The sequence below is a fragment of the Somniosus microcephalus genome, unplaced genomic scaffold (assembly GCF_052327205.1).
Source record: "Somniosus microcephalus isolate GS21.2 unplaced genomic scaffold, FLI_Smic_1.0 unresolved_chr7, whole genome shotgun sequence".
Taxonomy (NCBI): domain Eukaryota; kingdom Metazoa; phylum Chordata; class Chondrichthyes; order Squaliformes; family Somniosidae; genus Somniosus; species Somniosus microcephalus.
The window spans coordinates 27,692,446-27,716,142 of NW_028225185.1; the positions used below are offsets into that span (position 1 = coordinate 27,692,446).

General features: G+C 55.1%; 1 protein-coding gene across 3 annotated transcripts in view; it reads left to right on the forward strand.

Annotated features, from left to right (window-relative positions):
* The window catches only part of LOC147086678 (structural maintenance of chromosomes protein 1A), a 65,958-nt gene extending 48,699 nt beyond the window's left edge, over positions 1-17,259 (forward strand). Inside the window, exons 18-25 of one of the 3 annotated variants that reach the window (XM_085978810.1) lie at positions 994-1,147; positions 3,355-3,465; positions 4,387-4,543; positions 5,980-6,134; positions 6,963-7,114; positions 8,403-8,472; positions 10,554-10,664; positions 15,799-17,259. In XM_085978810.1, coding sequence (XP_085834936.1) covers positions 994-1,147; positions 3,355-3,465; positions 4,387-4,543; positions 5,980-6,134; positions 6,963-7,114; positions 8,403-8,472; positions 10,554-10,664; positions 15,799-15,879 — 991 coding nt within the window. In that variant the 3' untranslated portion in view covers positions 15,880-17,259. The remainder of the gene's footprint in view (positions 1-993; positions 1,148-3,354; positions 3,466-4,386; positions 4,544-5,979; positions 6,135-6,962; positions 7,115-8,402; positions 8,473-10,553; positions 10,665-15,798) is intronic. The other 2 variants (XM_085978811.1, XM_085978812.1) reach the window with 2 other exon arrangements.
* The last annotated feature ends 6,438 nt before the right edge of the window (positions 17,260-23,697 follow it).

The window sequence follows — 23,697 nt, forward strand, 5'->3', positions numbered from 1 at the left end:
GGGTGATGTCAGGAAGCGCCACTTCACACAAAGACTAGTGGAAATCTGGAAAACGCTCCCCTCCCAAAAAGCTGTGGATGTTGGTGTGTCAATTGAAATTTTCAAAACTGAGATCGATAGCTGTTAGTTGGGGAAGGGTATCGAGGGATTCGGAGCAAAGGCGGATCAATGGAGTTGAGGTACAGATCAGCAGAAGCCGAACCGGAGGACTGGGGTGGGGGGGAAGGGGGGGTTGCGGAGGCAAGACTCTCTCCGCACTACTGGGTGAAGTGAAGGTGGGGGGGGATTACCGCTCCCTGGGCAGTGGCCCCCAACTGGAAGGTGTGCAGGGACGGGCTCCCCTCGGTCGAATAGCCCGGCTTGCGCTGTCCCCTCACTTGCACGGGGGCTGCTGGGAGTGGGGTCGGTGCGGTGAAACGGTTTCCCGGCAACTGCGGCCAAAACGCTGGATCCTGGGATGGGGAGGGATTGTCCTCAGAGGAGAGACCGAGCAGGCTCGGTCTATATTCTCTGGAGTTTAGAAGAATGAGAGGTGATCTCAGTGAAACGTGTAAGATCCTGAGGGGGGGATTGACAGGGTCGATGCTGAGAGGCTGTTTCCCCCTGGCTGGAGAGTCTAGAACCAGGGGTCACAGTCTCAGGATAAGGGGTCGGCCATTGAGGACTGAGATGAGGAGGAATTTCTTCACTCAGAGGGCGGTGAATCTTTGGAATTCTCTGCCCCAGAGGGCTGTGGAGGCTCAGTCGTTGAGTATATTCAAGGCCGAGATCGATAGATTGTTGGACTCGAGGGGAATCGAGGGATCGGGGCGGGAAAGTGGAGTAGAGGGTCGAAGATCAGCCACGATCTCATTGAACGATATGGCCTCCTCCTGCTCCGATTTCATTCACGGTCGAACGTCAGGGACGGATCGCCCGTAACCGGTGTCGGCGCAGAGGAACGTCCAGCGCTGCTCGTCACCAACACCCCTTTTTCTTTTCCTGTTTTGGCAGGGAGATGACCCACCTCCAGAAAGAGGTCACCGCCATCGAGACCAAACTGGAGCAGAAGCGCAGCGACCGCCACAACCTGCTGCAGGGCTGCAAAATGCAGGACATCAAACTGCCCCTGCACAAAGGGAGCATGGAAGACATCAGTCAGGAAGAGGTGAAGTGTTCAGGCATTTTCCTGGGTTTTACCAGCAGGCAACGGTTTGATTTATAAAAAGAGAAAATCGCCATCCATTTTTCGTTCTCTTTCTCCTCTTCCCCACCCCACCTCGAGTTGGCCGCGGCTCATTGTTTCCACTCCAGAGAATTGAGCACAAAATCTAGTCCGACACTCCCATTGCCAGTAGTCGGGGAGCGCCGCACTGTCGGAGGGGCGGTACTGAGGGAGCGCCGCACTGTCGGAGGGGCGGTACTGAGGGAGCGCCGCACTGTCGGAGGGGCGGTACTGAGGGAGCGCCGCACTGTCGGAGGGGCGGTACTGAGGGAGCGCCGCACTGTCGGAGGGGCGGTACTGAGGGAGCGCCGCACTGTCGGAGGGGCTGTACTGCGGGAGCGCCGCACTGTCGGAGGGGCGGTACAGAGGGAGCACGGCACTGTCGGAGGGGCAGTACTGAGGGAGCGCCGCACTGTCGGAGGGGCAGTACTGAGGGAGCGCCGCACTGTCGGAGGGGCAGTACTGAGGGAGCGCCGCACTGTCGGAGGGGCAGTACTGAGGGAGCGCCGCACTGTCGGAGGGGCGGTACTGAGGGAGCGCCGCACTGTCGGAGGGGCGGTACTGAGGGAGCGCCGCACTGTCGGAGGGGCAGTACTGAGGGAGCGCCGCACTGTCGGAGGGGCAGTACTGAGGGAGCGCCGCACTGTCGGAGGGGCAGTACTGAGGGAGCGCCGCACTGTCGGAGGTGCGGTTTTTCCAATGAGACATTAAACTGAGGCCCTGTCGGCCCCCTCAAGTGGATGTAAAAGATCCCACGGCCACTATTGGAAGAAGAGCAGGGGGAGTTCTACCCGGTGTCCTGGGGCCGATATTTATCCCTCAACCAACATCACTAAAAAAGAGATGATCTGGTCATTATCACATTGCTGTTTGTGGGAGCTTGCTGTGTGCAAATTGGCTGCCGTGTTTTCTACATTACAACAGTGACCACTCTTCAGAAAGTACTAAATTGGCTGTAAAGTGCTTTGGGACGTCCTGAGGTGTGAAAGGCTGTAGAAATACAAGTCGGTGACTTTCTTTCTGACTTTGACTTGATATTTTCTCTCAATGTTTCCACTTCCTCCCTTGCCTTGTTCTGAAACCACAATCTTCTATTGGAGGGACAATGTACTAGAGAGAGAAATATATACCCCAGGGACTGAACAGGGGCCTGGGTACAGTCCAATGAGTGGGAGCCGCTCCCCTCTCCCCCAGTACTTCTCCCGTGCCCTTCCACCACTTGGGCTATGAGTGTCGCCACCGTATTTAACCGCGGTGGCTGAGAGATCACAAAAAGGCCCGGGGTCATCGAGTTTGGGCTCCCAATTTCAACAACATCAGAATGAGGAGCAGGAGTCGGCCATTCGGCCCCTCGAGCCTGCTCCGCCATTCAATAAGATCACGGCTGATCATCGACCTCAACTCCACTCTCCCGCCGGATTCCCCGAGAGTCCAAAAATCTCTCGATCTCAGCCTTGAATATACTCAACGACTGAGCCTCCACAGCCCTCTGGGGCAGAGAATTCCAAAGATTCACCGCCCTCTTGAGTGAAGAAATTCCTCCTCATCTCAGTCCTGAATGGCCGACCCCTTATCCTGAGACTGTGACCCCTGGTTCTAGACACTCCAGCCAGGGGGGAAACAGCCTCTCAGCATCGACCCTGTCAATCCCCCCTCAGAATCTTATACGTTTCAATGTGATCACCTCTCATTCTTCTAAACTCCAGAGAGTATCAACTCAATCTCTCCTAACATACCATTTACCTTCCTAATTGCTTGCTGTAGCTGCATGTTAACTTTCTCTGATTCGTGTGCAAGGAACCCCCTCCCCCCACAGAATGCCAACATTGACTGGCCTCTCGCCTCTTAAAAAATATTCTGCTTTTCCATTCTTCCGACCAAGGTGTTTTCCTACCACGGACTCCCAACTGATCCAGAACTCCACGGTCTGGAGTCCCAAATCAGTCACTCAGTCCCCCCCCCCCCCCCCCGCCGCAGCCCCCTGTCCTTTTATATTTTGTGGTGTGTTCGGTGTCTCCACTCCTCTTCCTCTATTCCCCCGCCCCCTATTGCCTGTCCGCTCTCCCCGGGTCTTATATTCCCCCGCTCTTCCCCTCCACCTGTCCGGCTTGGTTGAATTGATTTGCTGACATTTCCCCCCCCTCCGTCAGGGTGGATGGCAGTCCGAGGACACAGGCAACAGCTCCCAGAGGACCTCCAACGTGTACGTGCGGGAGGCAATGATTGAGATCGACTACAACGACCTGTGCGAAGATCTGAAGGTGGGTCTGTCTCCGCGAGGGGCGTGGCTCCAATTTTACATCGAATTTACAGCGCTATTTTCTCCAACTGGCCTGCGCGAAGGAGCGCTTCCTGACTTCACTCCCCGATGGGCCTAGCTCTAATTTTAAGGCGGTGCCCCCTTGTTCTAGACTCCCTCCCCCCTCCAACCACTGCCGGAGGAAATGGTTACTCCGTATCCACCCTACCAATCCCCTTTTATCATTTTAAGACCTCGATCAGATCACCCCTCGACCGTCTGGACTCAAGGTTGCAACCTGTCCTCGTGATTTAACCCGAAAAGCTAGATGTTTCTTCCCTTTCATAAGAATCAGGAGCAGGAGTCCTCGAGCCTGCTACGCCATTCAGCAAGATCACGGCTGATCTTCGACCTCAACTCCACCATCCCGCCTGACCCCCATGTCCCTTAGTGCCCAAAAGTCTCTCGATCTCAGCCTTGAATATACTCGACGACTGGGCCTCCACAGCCCTCTGGGGGAGAGAATTCCAAAGATTCACCGCCCTCTGAGTGAAGAAATTCCTCCTCATCTCAGTTCGAAATGGCCGACCCCTTATCCTGAGACTGTGACCCTTGGTTCTGCACTCTCCAGCCAGGGGGAAACGACCTCTCCTGTTCTCATCCCTCCCCCCTTCTACTCCAGCACCTGCTGTACAAGATAAGTCAAATGTACAGAATGATGTCGTGCAGTTTAAGTTCTCCCGTCGAGCACTAGATGGAGCAGCCAGGTCGGATAACCCCCCACCCCACCCCGGCCATCCACCGTGCCATTTTAGAAGCTTCTGCACTACTTGCCAAGTGGAGCGATGAGGCCAAAGGGTTTTTGTTCTTAAAAATGAAAATGGTCGGGGGGGGAGGGAAGGGTTTTGTATTGACTCTGTCCCCCGCCGTCTCTGCCGCACAGGACGCGCTCGCAGACGACGAGGTGAAGATCGAGCTGAACAGCCTCCAGCAGAAGGTGACGGAGCACCAGAACATCCTGCAGCGCATCGCCGCCCCCAACATGAAGGCCATGGAGAAGCTGGACAGCGTGCGGGATAAGTTCCAAGAGACGTCGGAAGGTGAGTCTTTCCCACGTGGCCCCGCGCCCCCTCCCCCGTACCGGCCGCCTCGGCTGGATACGACTCCTCTCCAACCCAGGGATGGCTGCAGCCGGCTGTGCTCGCTGCGCCCCCCCACCATTTCCAGCCCTGGCCTCGCTCTGCGGAGCGCGGGGGAGGGCGGAACCTGGGATGACCCCGAGGAGTTGTTGGCTTTTCCTCGGCCTTTCCCGGCAGCTGCAACTCCGGGGGCGGGGCGGGAGGGGAACCTGAGGTTGACGAAAACTCACTTTCCATGCATTCCGAGAATGCCTGGGATAGCTTCACCTCCCCCGAACACCGCTGCTCTCTCAGTGAAGGTTGAGCTTTGAAAAGCTGCGGACTGTCTCAAGGTGGGCGGGAGTGGCCGACGAGAAGTTCCTGGAAGCTTGCGGTGGGACATATCACACTAAGCGTACGGCACAGAAACCGGCCATTCCGGTCGATGCTGGTGTTTCTGCTTCCACGCCAGCCTCCTCCCACCCCTCTTCATCTCACCCCCATCACCATCTCCCTCTATTCCTTTCTCCCTCGTGTGTTTATCCAGCTAGAGTTTAGAAGAATGAGAGGGGATCTCATTGAAACTTATAAAATTCTAACAGGACTGGACAGACTAGATGCAGGAAGGATGTTCCCGATGGTGGGGGAGCCTAGAACCAGGGGTCACAGTCTAAGGATAAGGGGTAAGCCATTTAGGACTGAGATGAGGAGGAATTTCTTCACCCAGAGAGTGGTGAACCTGTGGAATTCTCTACCACACAAGGCAGTTGAGGCCAATTCATTAAATATATTCAAGAAGGAGTTAGATATATTTCTTAAGGCTAAAGGGATCAAGGGATATGGGGAGAAGGCAGGGACAGGGCACTGAATTTGGATGATCAGCCATGATCTCATTGAATGGCGGAGCAGGCTCGAGGGGCCGAATGGCCGACTCCTGCTCCTATCTTCTATGTTTCTATGACAGGGTAGATGCTGAGAGGCTGTTTCCCCCCTGGCTGGAGAGTCTAGAACCAGGGGGCACAGTCTCAGGATAAAGGGGTCGGCCATTCAGGACTGAGATGAGGAGGAATTTCTTCACTCAGAGGGTGGTGAATCTTTGGAATTCTCTCCCCCAGAGGGCTGTGGAGGCTCAGTCGTTGAGTCTATTCAAGGCTGAGATCGAGAGATTTTTGGACTCTCGGGGAATTAAGGGATATGGGGATCGGGCGGGTGAGTGGAGTTGAGGTCGATGATCAGCCATGATCTTATTGAATGGCGGAGCAGGTTCGAGGGGCCGAATGGCCGACTCCTGCTCCTATTTCTTATGTTATCAGGACAGGGGCTCCCTGTCCCTGAGGTTCACCTGATAACGTGTTAAACATTGTACCTTTTTTTTAAAAACTCTTTCTAATCGCTTTCCTCGTCCTCTTGTTGATCAGAGTTCGAGGCTGCAAGGAAGCGTGCCAAGAAAGCCAAGCAGGCCTTCGAGCAGGTCAAGATGGAGCGCTTTGATCGTTTTAACGCCTGTTTTGAGGCCGTGGCCACCAACATCGATGAGATCTACAAGGCCCTCTCGCGGAACAGTAGTGCGCAGGTAAGGCCGAGGCACACCCCAGGACCATCCGCCAGCCGACACCCAAACCTGTCTCGTCCTCTCTGCAGTGAACCGGAGCCGTCGCCTTCAGATTACGTTACGATACTTCTCTCCCTGCTCTTGTCAGTGCAGCACTGCATCCTTGGCTCCAAGCCCTGTACAGTGCAGCTCCGTCAATGGACTCGTGTCGCTTCGGTCCAGCTGATCAGAGGCCAGAAGGGGGCCTCGGTTTGATGCCTCATCCGACAGTGCGGCGCTCCCTCAGTACTGCCCCTCCGACAGTGCGACGCTCCCTCAGTACCGCCCCTCCGACAGTGCGACGCTCCCTCAGTACCGCCCCTCCGACAGTGCGGTGCTCCCTCAGTACTGCCCCTCCGACAGTGCGGCGCTCCCTCAGTGCCGCCCCTCCGACAGTGCGGCGCTCCCTCAGTACCGCCCCTCCGACAGTGCGGCGCTCCCTCAGTGCTGCCCCTCCGACAGTGCGGCGCTCCCTCAGTGCCGCCCCTCCGACAGTGCGGCGCTCCCTCAGTACCGCCCCTCCGACAGTGCGGCGCTCCCTCAGTGCCGCCCCTCCGACAGTGCGGCGCTCCCTCAGTACCGCCCCTCCGACAGTGCCGCCCCTCCGACAGTGCGGCGCTCCCTCGGTGCCGCCGCTCCGACAGTACGGCGCTCCCTCGGTACCGCCGCTCCGACAGTGCGGCGCTCCCTCAGTACTGCCCCTCCGACAGTAAGCGCCTTGGGCTTTTATATTACGTTAAAGGCGCTGCATAAATGCCAGGTGTGTGTGTCTGTATATTCATCAATGACCAAATTCCTTGGGTTTTCCAGGCATTCCTGGGACCGGAGAATCCGGAAGAGCCCTACCTGGACGGGATTAACTATAACTGCGTGGCTCCAGGGAAGAGGTTCCGGCCCATGGACAACCTGTCTGGAGGGGAGAAGACGGTGGCTGCCTTGGCCCTTTTGTTTGCCATCCACAGGTACGGATGTTTGCGTTTGTGTAGCGGGGCCTCCCTGAGGCAGTGTGGGACACCCGGGGTCTGATCCACAAGCGACGCCCGAGGGTGAGTTGCCGAGGGAATAAACCTGGATCTGAATCCAGCTTGAATTGACGGAGTGAAATAATGTTTCTAAGTTTGAGACTGTAAGGCTGTCCCTGTAAACAGTGTGACATCTCACTAAAAACCGTGTGCACGTTCTGTTCATGTAGCGATATCAGCCCCCTCGAGCCTGTTACATTAGGAACAGGAGGAGGCAATTCGGCCCCCTCGAGCCTGTTACATTAGGAACAGGAGGAGGCAATTCGGCCCCCTCGAGCCTGTTACATTAGGAACAGGAGGAGGCCATTCAGCCCCTTGAGCCTGTTACACAGGAACAGGAGGAGGCAATTCAGCCCCTCGAGCCTGTTACATTAGTAACAGGAGGAGGCCATTCAGCCCCTCGAGCCTGTTACATTAGGAACAGGAGGAGGCCATTCAGCCCCTTGAGCCTGTTACATTAGGAACAGGAGGAGGCCGTTCAGCCCCCTCGAGCCTGTTACATTAGGAACAGGAGGAGGCCGTTCAGCCCCTCGAGCCTGTTACATTAGGAACAGGAGGAGGCCGTTCAGCCCCCTCGAGCCTGTTACATTAGGAACAGGAGGAGGCTGTTCAACCCCTCGAGCCTGTTACGCAGGAACAGGAGGAGGCCATTCAGCCCCTCGAGCCTGTTACATTAGGAACAGGAGGAGGCCGTTCAGCCCCCTCGAGCCTGTTACACAGGAACAGGAGGAGGCCATTCAGCCCCTCGAGCCTGTTACATTAGTAACAGGAGAAGGCCATTCAGCCCCTCGAGCCTGTTACATTAGGAACAGGAGGAGGCCGTTCAGCCCCTCGAGCCTGTTACATTAGGAACAGGAGGAGGCCATTCAGCCCCTCGAGCCTGTTACATTAGGAACAAGAGGAGGCCATTCAGCCCCTCGAGCCTGTTACATTAGGAACAGGAGGAGGCCGTTCAGCCCCTCGAGCCTGTTACATTAGGAACAAGAGGAGGCCATTCAGCCCCTCGAGCCTGTTACACAGGAACAGGAGGAGGCCATTCAGCCCCTCGAGCCTGTTACATTAGGAACAGGAGGAGGCCGTTTGGCCATTGCCCTCGACAAGTATCTACCAATCTCCATCCTGAAAATTCCGGCGGTGCTGGTCCCTTGACTTTTGCACCTTGTTGTCGGTGAGGGACACGTTGTTAACCTGCTGCTAACCAGGGCTGTCCCCTTTCCCCCCACCCCAGCTACAAGCCGGCCCCGTTCTTCGTTTTGGACGAGATTGACGCTGCCCTGGACAACACAAACATTGGGAAGGTGAGAGCTTTCATCCTGATCCACGCCGAGGCCGCGAGCTTAACAGCCAAAGGTGCAGGAGCCCTGCGACAGCAGGAGGGGTGGGGGGACCATTCGCCCCTGCGACAGCAGGAGGGGTGGGGGGACCATTCGCCCCTGCCAGTGCAGGAGGGGTGGGGGGCCATTCGCCTCTGCCAGAGCTGTCGTGGGTCTCTGTGTGCGCGAGCCTGCAGAATAAACTCGCCCTCGCACGCGCTCTCCCTCACTCATGCAGCCTCTCGCACTCAATCTCGGGCGCTCTCCCTCACAGTCATCCCTTGCTCACGCGCGGGGGGCGGGGGGCGGTCACCCTTGATCTGGTTCCTGCATCGTTCCTAGTAACGAGCTGTGCGGCAGCCCCAGTAGATCTGGCAGTCGCTTTTGAGTCATAGAGTTAAACAGCACGGAAAGAGGCCCTTCAGCCCATCGTGTCTGCGCCGGCCATCAAGCACTGTCATAAAACATAGAAAATAGGAGCAGGAGTAGGCTATTCGGCATCTCGAGCCTGTTCTGCCATTCGATGAGATCATGGCTGATCATCCAAATTCAGTACCCTGTCCCTGCCTTCTCCCCATATCCCTGGATCCCTTTTGCCTTAAGAAATATATCCAACTCCTCCTTGAATATATTAAATGAATTGGCCTCAACTGCCTTGTGTGGTAGAGAATTCCACAGGTTCACCACTCTGGGTGAAATTCCTCCTCATTTCTGTCCTAAATGGCTTACCCCTTATCCTTAGACTGTGACCCCTGGTTCTGGACTCCCCCGACCATCGGGAACATCCTTCCTGCATCTAGTCTGTCTAGTCCTGTTAGAATTTTATAAGTTTCAATGAGATCCCCTCTCATTCTTCTAAACTCCAGCGAGTATAAGCCCAATCGACCCAATCTCTCCTCATACGTCATTCCTGCCATCCCAGGTATCAGCCTGGTGAATCTTCGCTGCACTCTCTCCATGGCAAGAACATCCTTCCTCAGATAAGGCGACCAAAACTGCACACAACGCTCAAGGTGTGGTCTCACCAAGGCCCTGTACAACTGCAGCAAGACATCCTTGTTCCTGCACTTTAATCCTCTTGCTACGAAGGCCAACATACCATTTGCCTTCTTAACCGCCTGCTGCACCTGCATGCTTACCTTCAGCAACTGGTGCACAAGGACACCCAGGTCTCGTTGCACTTCCCCTTCTCCCAATCTATTGCCATTCAGATAATAATCTGCCTTCCTGTTTTTGCCACCAAAGTGGATAACCTTGCATTTATCCACATTATACTGCATCTGCCATGCTTCTGCCCAATCACTCAACCTGTCCAAATCATCCTGGAGTTTCTCTGCATCCTCCTCACAGCACACACACCCACCCAGCTTTGTGTCGTCTGCAAACTTGGAGATATTGCATCTATTTCCCTCGTCTAGATCATTAATATATATTGTGAATAGCTGGGGTCCTAGGACCGATCCCTGCGGTACCCCACTAGTCACTGCCTGCCACTCGGAAAAAGACCCGTTTATTCCAACTCTTTGCTTTCTGTCCGCCAACCAGTTCTCTATCCAAGTCAATACTTTGCCCCCAATCCCATGTGCTTTAACTTTACACGCTAATTTATTATGCGGGACCTTATCGAAAGCCTTCTGAAAGTCCAAATACACCACATCCACTGCTATTTTACCTCCCTGTTCTTATATGCTCTTATGCGCCTGCCCCCACCCCCCCCCACTCCACTGCTGGTAGCGTGGGGAGAAGTGAGAGGAGAGTTAAACTTGCTTTACCTCCGGCTTCTCCTCCTCCCAGGTTCACCCAGACGACTGTTGAGGAGCAGCGCCCGGGGTGGGGGGCTCCGGGTTACACTCCGAGGACCTGGATAAGTGAGCTAATCCTGAACGGCTCGTGTTCCCGCCCCGGGCCCAGTGTCGTGCGCTGCAGAGCGTCGGGCGAGCGCTGCTGCGGTGCCCCGCGTGGTCGAATAGCCGGCCCTGGAACACTGGCGTCGAGGGAAGGGTGGGCGGGGGTGGCCGGACCAATTTTTTCAACTGACTGAATTGAGGGTTGTGGCCTTCCTGCAGGTTGCCAACTACATCAAGGAGCAGTCGGTCTCCAACTTTCAGGCTGTGGTCATTTCCCTGAAAGAGGAATTCTACACCAAGGCTGACGCTCTCATTGGAGTCTACCCTGAGGTATGTGACCGCTCCAGGTCTTGCTCTCCTCCTCCTCCGCCGCATCAACTCGGGGCGCTTCTCTGGACGTAACTACAAACCACTATGCTTTCGGGGCGGGGGCTGGTGGGAGTTCATTGCTTTCAACTTGCTGACAAACGCCCTCTGCCACCATCGCCCATCCAATTTAAACAGCAAATTCCTCTCCACTCGCTCACTCCGACGGGAGCCAGCTTCACGAATTCTCCCAGTTCCAGTGGTGCAAAGACCTGAGAGTCAGATCCCCCTCCTCATTCTATTGCCCTACCTCCCCTTCGTAGCTTAGAGACCCGCCCCTCTCCCCTGACTCCCTTGTTCCTGCTGTGCTCCTGACGGAGAGCGCCGCACTGTCGAAGGGGCGGTACTGAGGGAGTGCCGCACTGTCGGAAGGGCGGTACTGAGGGAGCGCAGCACTGTCGGAGGGGCAGTACTGAGGGAGCGCCGCACTGTCGGAGGGGCGGTACTGAGGGAGCGCCGCACTGTCGGAGGGACAGTACTGAGGGAGCGCCGCACTGTCGAAGGGGCGGTACTGAGGGAGCGCCGCACTGTCGGAGGGGCGGTACTGAGGGAGCGCAGCACTGTCGGAGGGGCAGTACTGAGGGAGCGCCGCACTGTCGGAGGGGCGGTACTGAGGGAGTGCCGCACTGTCGGAGGGGCAGTACTGAGGGAGCGCCGCACTGTCGGAGGGGCGGTACTGAGGGAGTGCCGCACTGTCGGGGGGACAGTACTGAGGGAGCGCCGCACTGTCGGAGGGGCAGTACTGAGGGAGCACCGCACTGTCGGAGGGGCAGTACTGAGGGAGCGCCGCACTGTCGGAGGGGCAGTACTGAGGGAGCGCCGCACTGTCGGGGGGACAGTACTGAGGGAGCGCCGCACTGTCGGGGGGACAGCACTGAGGGAGCGCCGCACTGTCGGAGGGGCGGTACTGAGGGAGCGCCGCACTGTCGGGGGGACAGTACTGAGGGAGCGCCGCACTGTCAGAGGGGCGGTACTGAGGGAGCGCCGCAGTGTCGGAGGGGCGGTGCTGAGGGAGCGCCGCACTGTCGGAGGGGCGGTACTGAGGGAGCGCCGCACTGTGGGAGGGGCGGTACTGAGGGAGTGCCGCACTGTCGGAGGGGCGGTACTGAGGGAGCGCCGCACTGTCGGAGGGGCAGTACTGAGGGAGCGCCGCACTGTCGAAGGGGCGGTACTGAGGGAGCACCGCACTGTGGGAGGGGCGGTACTGAGGGAGTGCCGCACTGTCGGAGGGGCGGTACTGAGGGAGCGCCGCACTGTCGGGGGGACAGTACTGAGGGAGCGTTAATTGATGCCGCGTTTCCTACATTACGACAGTGGCCACACTTCAAAAAGTGCTTCATTGGCTGTGAAGCCCTTTGGGACGTCCTGAGGTGGTGAAATACGCTGTAGAAATCCGAATTCTTTTCTTAATGCTGTCCGACTCACTCATCCTCCTCACTCTGTCGCCACCCGGACTCGCGACGCCCTCTTCTCCTGTAGCCCGTTCTATCCCAGGACCTCCAAACCGCGCGCCTCCTCTCCTTCCCATACTAGCGGTGCACTGACCGCCGCTCGCCCGCACTCGTGCTGCCCGCCCGCTCGCTCTCTCTTCCCCCGCAGCTGGTGTCCTCGGCCTTGGCCCCCTCGCTGCGGGGATTCCCGCCGGCCCATCGGGACCCCAGGGTTCAGTCCCCAGCCTGCGCTTGACCTCGGCAAGGGGCAGCAGTAGGAGTCCTGACGATTGACCTCCGTGCGCCCGATGTCAGGGGGCAGTCAGCTGACGGGGTCGCTGCTCCCTTGACGCTTGCTGGAAAGGTGCGGTTGGGTGAGAACTGGCTCAGGCACGGCCACGAGCGGAGAATCACACCGCACAGAAGGTGGCCATTCGGCCCCTCGTGTACTTGCCAGCTCTCTGAAAGAGCTCTCCATTGAGTCTCACTCTTTCCCCACAGCCCTGCAATTTTTATTGTTCCCCTTCAAGTATTTCTCCAATTCCCCTTTTGAAAGTTACTATTGAATCTGCTCCCACCGCCCTTTCAGGCAGCGCATTCCAGATCATAACAACTCGCTGCCTAAAAACATTCTTCTCCTCATCCCCTCTGGTCGCTTTGCCAATTATCTTCAATGTGTGTCCTCTGGTTTCCGACCCTCCTGCCAGTGGAAACAGTTTCTCCTCCTCCACTCCATCAAAACCTGTCATGATTTTGAACGCCTCTATTAAATCTCCTCTTAACCTTCTCTGCTCCGAGGAGAACAACCCCAGCTTCTCCAGTCTCTCCGCGTCACTGAAGTCCCTCATCCCTGGTACCATTCTGGTCAATCTCCCCTTAACCTTCTCTGCTCTAAGGAGAACAATCCCAGCTTCTCCAGTCTCTCCGCGTCACTGAAGCCCCTCATCCCTGGTACCATTCTGGTCAATCTCCCCTTAACCTTCTCTGCTCCAAGGAGAACAACCCCAGCTTCTCCAGTCTCTCCACGTCACTGAAGTCCCTCATCCCCGGTACCATTCTGGGCAGTCTCCCCTTAACCTTCTCTGCTCTAAGGAGAACAACCCCAGCTTCTCCAGTCTCTCCGCATCACTGAAGCCCCTCATCCCTGGTACCATTCTGGTCAATCTCCCCTTAACCTTCTCTGCTCTAAGGAGAACAACCCCAGCTTCTCCAGTCTCTCCACATCACTGAAGCCCCTCATCCCTGGTACCATTCTGGTCAATCTCCCCTTAACCTTCTCTGCTCTAAGGAGAACAACCCCAGCTTCTCCAGTCTCTCCGCGTCACTGAAGCCCCTCATCCCCGGTACCATTCTGGTCAATCTCCTCTGCACCCTCTCCAAGGTCTTAACATCCTCCCTAAAGAATTAGACACAACACTCCAGCTGGGACCGAACCAGTGTTTTTTAAAGATTTCATAATAACACCCTTGCTTTTGCACTCTACGCTTCTATTTACAAAGCCCAGGAATCCAGTATGTTTATTTTTTAACAGCCTTCTCCACTTGTCCTACCACCTTTGAAGATTTGTGTGTACATGCAGCCCCGGGTCTCTCTGTTCCTGCACCCACCCACTTTTTAAAATCAGACCACTTCATTCATATCCCCATTTTCAAGTGACTTTGACTGTCGGTCAGTGCTTTGATGCCATTCCTGCTCTCTCATTTAGTGTTTTGGGGGTTTAAACCAAGGACGGCAACACTAAATGGTGCTGCGCTGGTTGGGGGCGGGGCGGGTGGTGGCGGGGGGAGCTTTGCCAACTGGCTATTTCAGGCCGCAGTTTGCTGGAATCGCGATCCAAGCACAGCCAGGGGAGGCTGCCAAGAAATGATGTTTATCAGGGTTCACATGCAATCCGCCGCTCCAGATGTTTCTGGAGTTGGTTTATTTTTTTTCTGTGCTGCAGGAGAAACACACACTACCTGCCAGGAATCTTTCCGAGGTTTCTAAGCCTTGCGGGGGCTTATGTCGAGCTCGTGCTGCGCTGTTGCTGTTTGTGTCCGACTTGCCTTGGTTGCCAAACAGCCCGTCACCCAGTCTATCGGGGGGGGCGGGGGGCTGTCGATTATCTGCCACCTTCCCACGACCGTGCCCCAGATTTACCTCGTGATGCCCTGTTATCATAGAATGATGCAGCGCAGGCCTGTGCCGGCTCTTTGAACGAGCTCTCCAATTCGTCCCACTCCCCCCCCCCCCCCCCCCTGCTCTTTCCCCACAGCCCTGCAAATATTTCCTTCAAGTATTTCTCCAATTCCCCTTTTGAAAGTTACTATTGAATCTGCTCCCACCGCCCTTTCAGGCAGCGCATTCCAGATCACAACAACTCGCTGCGTAAAAACATTCTCCTCATCTCCCCTCTGGTTCTTTTACTGATTATCTTCAATCTGTGTCCTCTGGTTACCGACCCTCCTGCCACTGGAAACAGTTTCTCCTTATTTACTCCATCAAAACCCTTCATGATTTTGAACACCTCTATTAAATCTCCCCTTAACCTTCTCTGCTCCAAGGAGAACAACCCCAGCTTCTCCAGTCTCTCCGTGTCACTGAAGTCCCTCATCCCTGGTACCATGCTGGTCAATCTCCCCTTAACCTTCTCTGCTCTAAGGAGAACAGCCTCAGCTTTTCCAGTCTCTCCACGTCACTGAAGTCCCTCATCCCTGGTACCATTCAAGTCAATCTCCTCTTAAGAACATAAGAAGTAAGAGCTGGAGTTGGCCATACGGCCCCTCGAACCTGCTCCGCCATTCAGTAAGATCGTGGCTGATCATCAACCTCAACTCCACTTTCCTGCCCGATCTCCATATCCTTTGATTCCCCTTAAGGATGCAAAAATCTCTCGATCTCAGCCTTGAATCTACTCAACGACTGAGCCCCCACAGCCCTCTGGGGCAGAGAATTCCAAAGATTCACCACCCTCTGAGTGAAGAAATTCCTCCTCATCTCTGCTCTAACCTTCTCTGCTCCAAGGAGAACAATCCCAGCTTCTCCAGTCTCTCCACATCACTGAAGTCCCTCATCCCCGGTACCATTCTGGTCAATCTCCCCTTAACCTTCTCTGCTCTAAGGAGAACAATCCCAGCTTCTCCAGTCTCTCCACATCACTGAAGTCCCTCATCCCTGGTACCATTCTGGTCAATCTCCCCTTAACCTTCTCTGCTCTAAGGAGAACAACCCCAACTTCTCCAGTCTCTCCACATCACTGAAGTCCCTCATCCCTGGTACCATTCTGGTCAATCTCCCCTTAACCTTCTCTGCTCTAAGGAGAACAACCCCAGCTTCTCCAGTCTCTCCACATCACTGAAGTCCCTCATCCCTGGTACCATTCTGGTCAATCTCCCCTTAACCTTCTCTGCTCTAAGGAGAACAACCCCAGCTTCTCCAGTCTCCCCACATCACTGAAGTCCCTCAGTTATGAGAGAATTTCCAACCTCACCCTTAACCCCTTACCCCCCCCCCCCCCCCCAATCCCCATTTGAAAGCTCTCGGATGGTTTAATTAAGTGCATCGACCTGAGATCTTGCAGCAAAGTGTCCCGGGAGCTGTCCTCTCGAGTGTGGGGTGGGAAATGGCTGCCCCTTTCCCTGACTGTTTTATTTAATATTATTTTTTCTCTCTCTCTCCTTTTCTTCCAGCAAGGGGACTGCGTCATCAGCAAGGTGCTGACCTTCGACCTGACTGTGTTCCCAGAAGCTGGACCGTCTCCCAACGAGTAATCTGAGGGCGGAATGGGGGGGGTGGGGTGGGTGTACAGTGCTTTATACACCTGGCAGTGCGTGTCGGGCAACTGAGGGAGAGGGGGGAACCTTCTCGCTTTGTACCTTCTGGCGATTTGCTGATCCCCGTCGTAGGCCCCAGTGTCTAGTGCCGGGGGGTAGAGCTGGGGGAAAGGATGCCTCAGTGAGGCGTTGTGGGTCTTTTCTTGCTTTCATCGCCCCCCCGCGAGTCAGAGGCTTGACGGTTCAAGCCCCACCACACCCGGCCCCAACTGCACCAACCAGAGCCACTCTCCCGACGCTAGTACAGAAGGCGTCCCGCCCAGCCGGTTCTCCCACAGCTGTCCAATCGCTTGCCCGGATTGACGGAGCGTCTTTTCAAAGGGGCGGAGTTATCCGTTTCGGAGTGTTGCGGGGCGTGCGATCCCGAGGGGAGTGGCGTTCTGCCCCGACCCGGTAAACTCCGCCGTTTAACCCAGCACCTTGAGACAGTCAGTCGCCTGAAATTCGGCGATGCGGGCGAAATAATTCGCAAGAGTCGATCAAAGCGTCGGTTAGCGGGTTGGAGAAATGGAGGGCGGGAGGGAGGGAGGATGTGGTGTCTTGTCTTGTCTTTTTAAGATTTTGCCGTGCCGCCGAGCCTCGACTCTAATCCCGAAGAGAGAGGATGTTTTGTTGGTGCGCTTCCTGTTCAGTGCCGCAGAAACTGTACAGGGGGGGCGCCGTACGTACGAGGGAGATGAGTCGGCGCTGTGACGCACTGTTTAAAATCAGGGGACCGCTCCCCGGACTCTCGCTTCTCCTCTTCCTCGCGCTGTTGGCCACCGCCCCCCCCCCCGAATAACCGCATCACGGGGGAAAGAGAGAGCGCTTTAAGTGCTGCTCGTCTTCCGAATCCATCCCCTCGCTGCTGCTCCCACCAGGGGCGCACCCGGTGCCCGCCAGCACTTCTTCACCCTCTTGCTTGCCCGCCCAAGCTCTGAAGGCATCGCCCGCCCGGGTATCCTTGCCGAAGGTTGGATGCACCGCTATCGCCGGTCGACTGAAATCCCAGGGCGTGACTGTAATATATAAACCGCGGGATGGGGGGGGGCTTTTTAAGATGAAGAGCCCGTTAGGATATTTGATACCTGGTGTGTTCGGATCATGATCTGCTTGCCGTGTAGAATGAATTTAATATCCCGTCGCTTGCTCGCTGTCGTGTTGCTGTGTTAGGTAACTTTATCAACATTGAATACTGTGCTCTTTGTAATAGTGACCGGCAATTAATTTCTTTTTTTATTTTAGAAAGAATCATGTTAAACTTCATATCGCAGCTTTGTGCAAAATCACGTTTGTCCTGAATATTTTTTGCCCCCCAATAAAAATCCATTTTATTGACCTAACGGTACGTTGTGGTGCGTTCCCAGCGAGTCGTCCCGAGCCATTTAACATGGCCCCCCCCCCCACGGCGGCCTGCTTTATGCCCTGCCCCCTCTCCCCCTTCACTTTCTGGTCTAAGTCCCCGGCCTGACTGCGGGCCGCTGGGATTCGGCGCCGTCCCCCTCTCCTCCTCCTCCTGCTCTCCAGCTGGTCGGAGGCGGGGACACCCCTGCAGGGCGGGGAGGAGTCGCAGGTACAGGCTTGTCTTTCCTGTCGCTCTGTTTCTGAGTGGGGCTGGGGCGGGGGGGAATCTCGAGTCTGGAGTGTGTTGTGAGGCCACCGCAACACGAAGGGAGTTCAGGCAACACTGTCAACTGCAAGCGTCTGCCAACGTCAGCCCGACGCCTGACAGCTAGTGCCTCGGGACACACTGCCACTGTTGGTGCTGTGCAGGAGTTGGAACCTGTTCTGCAGGAATATTTTCTTCTTGCGCACACAGAACGTACATCACACGAAACAGGCCAGTCGGCCCAACTGATCCGCGCCGGTGTTTCTGCTCCACTCGAGCCAGCTTCCCCTTAAAGGCATCTCCGCTATCGGCCTCGACCACTCCCTGTGGTAGCAAGTTCCACATTCTCACCACTCTCTGGGTAAAGAAGTTTCTCCTGAATTCCCGATTGGATTTATAGAGTTATACAGTACAAAAAGAGGCCCTTCAGCCCATCGTGTCCACACCGGCCATCGAGCCCTGTCTATTCTAATCCTATTTTCCAGCACTTGGTCCGTAGCCTTGTATGCTGTGGCATTTCAAGTGCTGATCTAAATGCTTCTTGAATGTTGAGGGTTCCTGCTTCTACCACCCTTTCAGGCAGTGAGTTCCAGATTCCAACCACCCTCTGGGTGAAAAAGTTTTTCCTCAAATCCCCTCTAAACCTCCTGCCCTTGAAACTATGCCCCCTGGTTATTGACCCCTCTACTAAGGGGAAAGTTTGTTTCGATCTACCCTATCTATGCCCCTCATAATTTTGTACACCTACATAGAAACATGGAAGATAGGAGCAGGAGTAGGCCATTCGGCCCCTCGAGCCTGCTCTGCCATTCAATGCGATCATGGCTGACCATCCAAATTCAGTACCCAGTCCCTGCTTTCTCCCCATACCCCTTGATCCCTTTAACCTCAATCAGGTCCGCCCCTCAGCCTTCTCTGCTCTAAGGAAAACAACCCCAGCCTGCCCAGCCTCTCTTCATAGCTGAAGCGCTCCAGCCCAGGTAACATCCTGGTGAATCTCCTCTGCACCCTCTCCAATGCAATCACATCCTTCCTATAGTGTGGCGACCAGAACTGCACACAGTATTCCAGCTGTGGCCTAACTAGCATTTTGTACGGCTCCGTCATAACCTCCCTGCTCTTATATTCTATGCCTCGGCTAATGAAGGCAAGTATCCCATATGCCTTTTTAACCACCTTATCTACCTGTCCTGCTGCCTTCAGGGATCTGTGTACATGCACACCAAGGTCCCCTGGTGACTGTCTTATATTGATGGCCCCTAGTTCTGGTCTCCCCCTCACAAGTGGAAACATCCTCTCTGTCGAACCCATTTAATTAATTATATTTATTGTAGAGATGGAGACCAGTATATTTCTCCACTTCTCTGCCTCTCGTGAAACGGTTGCTCGGGATGCAGTTCCAGTGGCAGCCCTCTAGCACCTCCCCGAAGTGACGTGTTTCTTGAGTGCGAGCGTCGGCGGGTCACTGGACCACGGGGACATGCGACAGCCCATCATGCCCTCGCACGCACGAACCTTCCAGCAGGAATCAAGAGACGGAGCCTTGGCTTGATCGTATTCCCGGCCCATCAGCACAGGTGGCAAACCATTAGCTCCCCCCACCCGCAACCAATGCCCTAAGCTATCTTTATGTTCCCTCTCCCGCTCCCCCCTCTCCTGTGGAAACTCGTGCTCAAGAGTCTCCAAGAAACGACTGAGAAATCCACGCGGGTGGAGTTTCGGTTTCTCCGATATGTCCCTGGACCATACCTAAGCTCGGGTTGGTATGAGTTGAACCTTAGTGACTCGCAAGCGCCCAGAGAAGCACTGCTCAAACCCAGCAGCTTACCAGCACAGCGCCACTACAGCTAAGAGCATTAGAATTTGGAGCAGAAGTCAGGCATTCGGCCCCTCGAGCCTGCTCCGCCATTCGGTAAGATCACGGCTGATCTTTGACCTCAACTCCACAATCCCCATATCCCTTAATTCCCCGAGAGTCCAAAAATCTATCGATCTCAGCCTTGAATAGACTCAACGACTGAGCCTCCACAGCCCTCTGGGGCAGAGAATTCCAAAGATTCACCGCCCTCTTGAGTGAAGAAATTCCTCCTCATCTCAGTCCTAAATGGCCGACCCCTTATCCTGAGACTGTAACCCCTGGTTCGAGACTCTCCAGCCAGGGGGGAAACAGCCTCTCAGCATCTACCCGGTCAATCCCCCTCAGAATCTTATGTTTCAATGAGATCACCTCTCATTCTTTTAAACTCCAGAGAGTATCGGCCCAATCTACACAATCCCTCATCAAAGGCAGCCCTCTCACCCCAGGAATCAATCTAGTGAACCTTCGTTGCACCGCCTCCAAGGCAAGTATATCCTTCCTCAGATAAGGAGACCAGAACTGTGCACAGTACTCCAGGTGCCAGTTCCTACTGCTTTGCCCAGCTGGGACCACCGGAGTTACTGGGGCGTTAACTTTTGCAGGTTTATTTGGAACCGAGGAGCCGGCGGTCCCAGTCCCCAGTTGGCTGCTCTACCCCGCCTCTGGGTCCCGATAGTGAGGCAGGTTGTTGGGTCAGCAGTGTCCCGGGGAGCAGCGCACCTCCCTGGCACGGGCTGCAAGCCCAGTGAGGTAATAAAACTCACTACGCACTTGGTTCGAGCATAAAGCAAGGCTTTAATCAACTTGTTTCAGAACATGGAGGTCTAGTTGTACTTCACTAGTTCCTTGTCTTACAAAATGTCCCTAGGCAAGCTGGGCCCACGTCCGAGTATTTACACTCCTTGGACGGCGCCACCAGCTGGCCGTCCAGTGTTATTTCATGAGCAGTTTCTTCATGATGAGATTTATAACACCTGGCATGCCCCCCTGTGACAGTAGCAGTGACCTTGCTGGTTTGCATGGCTGGACTTAAACCTTGAATAAAGTTGCTGAGCCACTGTGCTGGGTGGAGAGGGCCCCTTGCTGTGGACTCCTGCTTCGCGAGTGAATAAAAAGGACAGAACGAGCAGCGCCCAGTGACGCACGGAGCATCGGAGATGAGGCGGTGTGTGTCCTCCGACTCACAGGAAGCAGCAACAAGAAGTCGCCTTGGTTAAAGGTACCAAGGCGCTTCACAGGAGCGTAATCCGACAGTATTTGATGCTGAGCCAAAGAAGGAGACAGCAGGAGAGGTGCCCAGAAACTTGGTCAAAGAGGTAGGTTTTAAAGGGAGAGATTTGGGGAGGGAATTCCGGAGTTTGGGGTCGAGACGGCTGCCAATGGAAGTGGGGGGATGCGCAAGAGGCCAGAATTGGAGGAGCGCGGAGATCTCGGAGGGTTGCAGGGGCTGGAGGAGGTCACAGAGATAGGGAAGGGAGAGGAGGCCACGGAGGGATTCGAACATGATGAGAATTTTAAAATTGAGGCATTGGTGGACAATGTAGGTCAGCGAGCTCAGGGTGTGGGGGGGGGGTCGATGGGTGAACGGGACTTGATACGGGCAGCGGGGTCCCGGGGAGAGGCGGGGTCCCGGGGAGAGGCGGGAGCTCAAATTGATGAAGATGGGAGGGCAGCCAGGAGAACGTTGGAATAATGGAGCCCGGAAGTAACAAAGGCACGGATGCGGGTTTCAACAGCAGATGGGCTGACGCAGGGGGCCGGAGACGGGCGATATTACGGAGCTGGAAGCGGGCAGTCTTGGCGGCTGAGAGGTTATGGGGTCGGAAGCTCAGCTTTGGGTTGTCGGGGGTGGGTGGGGAGGTCAGAGGTTGCGAACAGTCCAGTTCAGCCTCGAGACAGCGGCCAGGGGAGGGAACCGGTGCGGGGGCCGCAGACGACTGCTTGGGTCTTGGCAAGGAAAGGGGGGGTCAGCTCGGCAAGGCCTGGAGTCGGGACCCCGTGCTGGTCAAATAGCCACCAGCCCCTCGCTGTCGAGGATCCCCACGCACGAAGGATGGCCGAGGTAGCGAAGCCTGTGAGTCGCACACCGGCACGCGTTCAGAGGAGGAGGACAGAAGATCACACAAGGTACAAATCCTCTTTGCCCCGGAACGTTTCACAGCTGTCCCTTTGTGCTCCGAAAGAGTTAATCTTTGCGGTTTTCAGTTTTCAGCCCAATGTAATTTATAACCAAAATCCTTTCAACAGGAAAAAGAACGAGATCTTACGAAATGAATTTTCGGTGCTTTGGGGCAAAATGTTTTTCCATCCCAGTGCGGGATAAACGTGCTTCTTGTTTTAAATGTCAAGAATGACTTATGCAGACGAGAGCTGGGGTCGGACCAAGTGAGCAACAGATTCCTGGTACTTAACCTTTTGGTTGGAACTGTTCTTTTCCTCCAGCTATCTTTTTTTTTTTAATCGACTTTTCTCATCAATGTGCGGTACTTGTCATTGCCTTGGAATAGAATACGTTTGTTCACCCAGTGTCCTCGTCGGACACTCCCAGTTACAGCATGGCCAGATACAGAGTAAACCTCCCATCAGAAACTCCCAGGGCAGGTACAGCACGGGTTAGATACAGAGTAAAACTCCCTCTACACTGTCCCCATCAAACACTCCCAGGGCAGGTACAGCACGGGGTTAGATACAGAGTAAAGCTCCCTCTACACTGTCCCATCAAACACTCCCAGGGCGGGTACAGCACGGGTTAGATACAGAGTAAAGCTCCCTCTACACTGTCCCCATCAAACACTCCCAGGGCAGGTACAGCACGGGTTAGATACAGAGTAAAGCTCCCTCTACACTGTCCCCATCAAACACTCCCAGGGCAGGTACAGCACGGGTTAGATACAGAGTAAAGCTCCCTCTACACTGTCCCATCAAACACTCCCAGGGCAGGTACAGCACGGGTTAGATACAGAGTAAAGCTCCCTCTACACTGTCCCCATCAAACACTCCCAGGGCAGGTACAGCACGGGTTAGATACAGAGTAAAGCTCCCTCTACACTGTCCCCATCAAACACTCCCAGGGCAGGTACAGCATGGGTTAGATACAGAGTAAAGCTCCCTCTAAACTGTCCCCATCAAACACTCCCAGGGCAGGTACAGCACGGGTTAGATACAGAGTAAAGCTCCCTCTACACTGTCCCCATCAAACACTCCCAGGGCAGGTACAGCACGGGTTAGATACAGAGTAAAGCTCCCTCTACACTGTCCCATCAAACACTCCCAGGGCAGGTACAGCACAAGTTAGATACAGAGTAAAGCTCCCTCTACACTGTCCCATCAAACACTCCCAGGGCAGGTACAGCACGGGTTAGATACAGAGTAAAGCTCCCTCTACACTGTCCCATCAAACACTCCCAGGGCAGGTACAGCACGGGGTTAGATACAGAGTAAAGCTCCCTCTACACTGTCCCATCAAACACTCCCAGGGCAGGTACAGCACGGGTTAGATACAGAGTGAAGCTCCCTCTACACTGTCCCCATCAAACACTCCCAGGGCAGGTACAGCACGGGTTAGATACAGAGTAAAGCTCCCTGGGCATGATGAGAATTGTAAAATCGAGGCTTGGAGTCAGAAGGTTGTGGGTTCAAGCCCCACTCCAGAGACTTGAGCTCACAAAATCTAAGCGAACGCTCCAGTGCATTACTGAGGGAGCGGCACACTGTCGGAGGTGCCATTTTTCGGCTGAGACTTTAAGCCGAGGCCCCATCTGCCCTCTCGGGTGGATGTAAAAGTTAGATCCCAGGGCACTATTGGAAGAAGAGCAGGGGAGTTCTGGGGAAAATATTTAACCTTCAGTCAACATCACTGAAACAGATGGCATTGCTGTTTGTGGGAGCTTTCCGCTGCGGCAATAAAAGTTAAGCATTGAATAGTGATTTTATTTTGTAAAAGTGCATTCCTTGTCACACTGGGGCTTGAATCTTGTAGCTTTCTTTAGACCGGTGCTAAAAGGGTTAACTCCCGAGGACAGGTCGCACAGACTTTGCTTGTGTTACCTCGAGTTTAGAAGATTAAGGAGTGATCTGATCGAGGTGTTTAAGACGATTAAAAAGGATTTGATGGGGTAGAGAGAGATAGAGAGAAACTATTTCCTCTGGTGGGGGGAGTCCAGAACAAGGGGGCAGAACCTTCAAATTGGAGCCAGGCCGTTCAGGGGTAATGTCAGGAAGCACTTCTTCACACAAAGGGTGGTGGAAATCCGGAACTCTCCCCCCCCCCCTCCGCACCCGCACCCCCCCCCCCAAAGGGCTGTCGCGG